The 1,537-nt window shown below is 44.2% G+C and overlaps 1 protein-coding gene across 2 annotated transcripts in view; it reads left to right on the top strand.

The window, feature by feature from the left end:
• LOC106871094 (mucin-5AC) overlaps nucleotides 1–1,537 on the top strand; it is a 33,901-nt gene that overhangs the window by 24,192 nt on the left and 8,172 nt on the right. For both annotated transcript variants that reach the window (XM_014917390.2, XM_014917391.2), the window contains exon 4: nucleotides 125–284. In XM_014917390.2, coding sequence (XP_014772876.1) covers nucleotides 125–284 — 160 coding nt within the window. The remainder of the gene's footprint in view (nucleotides 1–124; nucleotides 285–1,537) is intronic.

Here is a 1,537-nt window from a genome sequence, read left to right as displayed (position 1 = left end):
CCCCCCCCCTCCACACATTCACATTCACATTTCCTCTGTACCAAAGTTAGAAATCACTCAATCAGTAAAATTTAATGTTGTAACTCATGAAGATGGCTGATTGCTTTTATGTCCCTCCTTCCAGATTTGCTCTCCAGGTGTATTATTACTGCTGATAAAGCTGTTGCTGCTGTGATGGCTGTCAGGTGTGATTCTGCGGCTAAGAAACCCTCAGCTGTTCGCAAACCAAGAGTTCCAAGGAAACCAAAAGTTGAGAAAGCAAACAAACAGAAAGTTTATGCAGCGTAAGTCTTTATGGAATCCTTGTATTTTGAGGGTGGGTTGTGTCCTTATAATTATTATATTGTTACCCTTTCATGTTTGCAGAGGAAACACCAGTGGTACTTTAGGGTTGGTTTTACAGCCAGTTGCCCTTCCTAATGCCAACCACTTTACAGGGTGTGTTGGGTCTTTCTTTCATGCCACCAGCTCTAGTGAGGTTGACATACAGCTTGCAAGGCTTTCCAAGAGAGGTGGCTTAATGTTAGGAAATGAGGGGTCGTAGTGTGATAGAAGGGGCCAGAGCAGAACAGGTTTCTTACAGGGGAGAAACCAAATGGTTACTCCTACTTTAGAGAGGAAGGAAGGGGGGTGACCGATTAGGGTGGAATGGGAGAAGAGATGCAAAAAGCAGGGATGAAGCATTTGTGTGAAGCTTCAACGTATGAGATGAATTGGAGTGAATGGGGACAGAGGAACTGGGGTTGTGGGTGGGTTGAGGTTGCAAGAGTGTCTGAGAGATGGGGAATGGGTGACGGAGGTGAATATAATGAATGTTGAGTGAATAAATAGGGAAGAGTAAGTGATAACTGTATACAATTTATAGCATATATCCAAGTATGGAAATCAGATGCTAAATGATGTTGGTGATTCCACCATATTATCTAGGGTGTGCTTGTAGGGTATATATATACAAAATATGAGGGTTTAAGTTCACAGGTAATCTAAGCGATTAGGTACACTAGGTAAGTACTGTAACGGATGACTGAGGCTCCAAGGTTATAGCTGAGACAGTAGTTATGGGGTCATTGCAGATTTCTGATGCTGTGGTGTATATCATCATCATCATTGTTTAACGTCCATTTCCCATGCTGGCATGGGTTGGATGGTTTGACTAGGCTCTGGGAAGCCAGGAGGCTGCACCAGGCTCCAGTCTGATTTGGCAGTATTTCCACAGCTGGATCCCCTTCCTAACACCAACCGCTCCGAGAGTGTAGTGGGTGCTTTTTACGTGCTACCAGAATGGGGGCCACAATTACAATTACCATTTGATTTGATATTGATGTTGATGTATTTGACTCAATAGGTCTTCTCAAGCACAGCATGTTGCCCTACGATCCAAGGTACTTTTGAGTGGGCTGGTTATGCGACACTGGTGTAGGTTACAGCTGTAGACTTACTCTATTTGCCGGGTCTTCTCAGTCACAGCATACCCCCAGAGGTCTCGGTCTTTTGTCATTGCCTCTGTGAGGCCCAACGCTCGAAGGTCATATATATA

Source organism: Octopus bimaculoides, chromosome 2, assembly GCF_001194135.2.
Source record: "Octopus bimaculoides isolate UCB-OBI-ISO-001 chromosome 2, ASM119413v2, whole genome shotgun sequence".
Classification (NCBI taxonomy): domain Eukaryota; kingdom Metazoa; phylum Mollusca; class Cephalopoda; order Octopoda; family Octopodidae; genus Octopus; species Octopus bimaculoides.
Note: the sequence above shows the minus strand (reverse complement) of the source record. Positions and strands in the feature narration are given on the sequence as shown.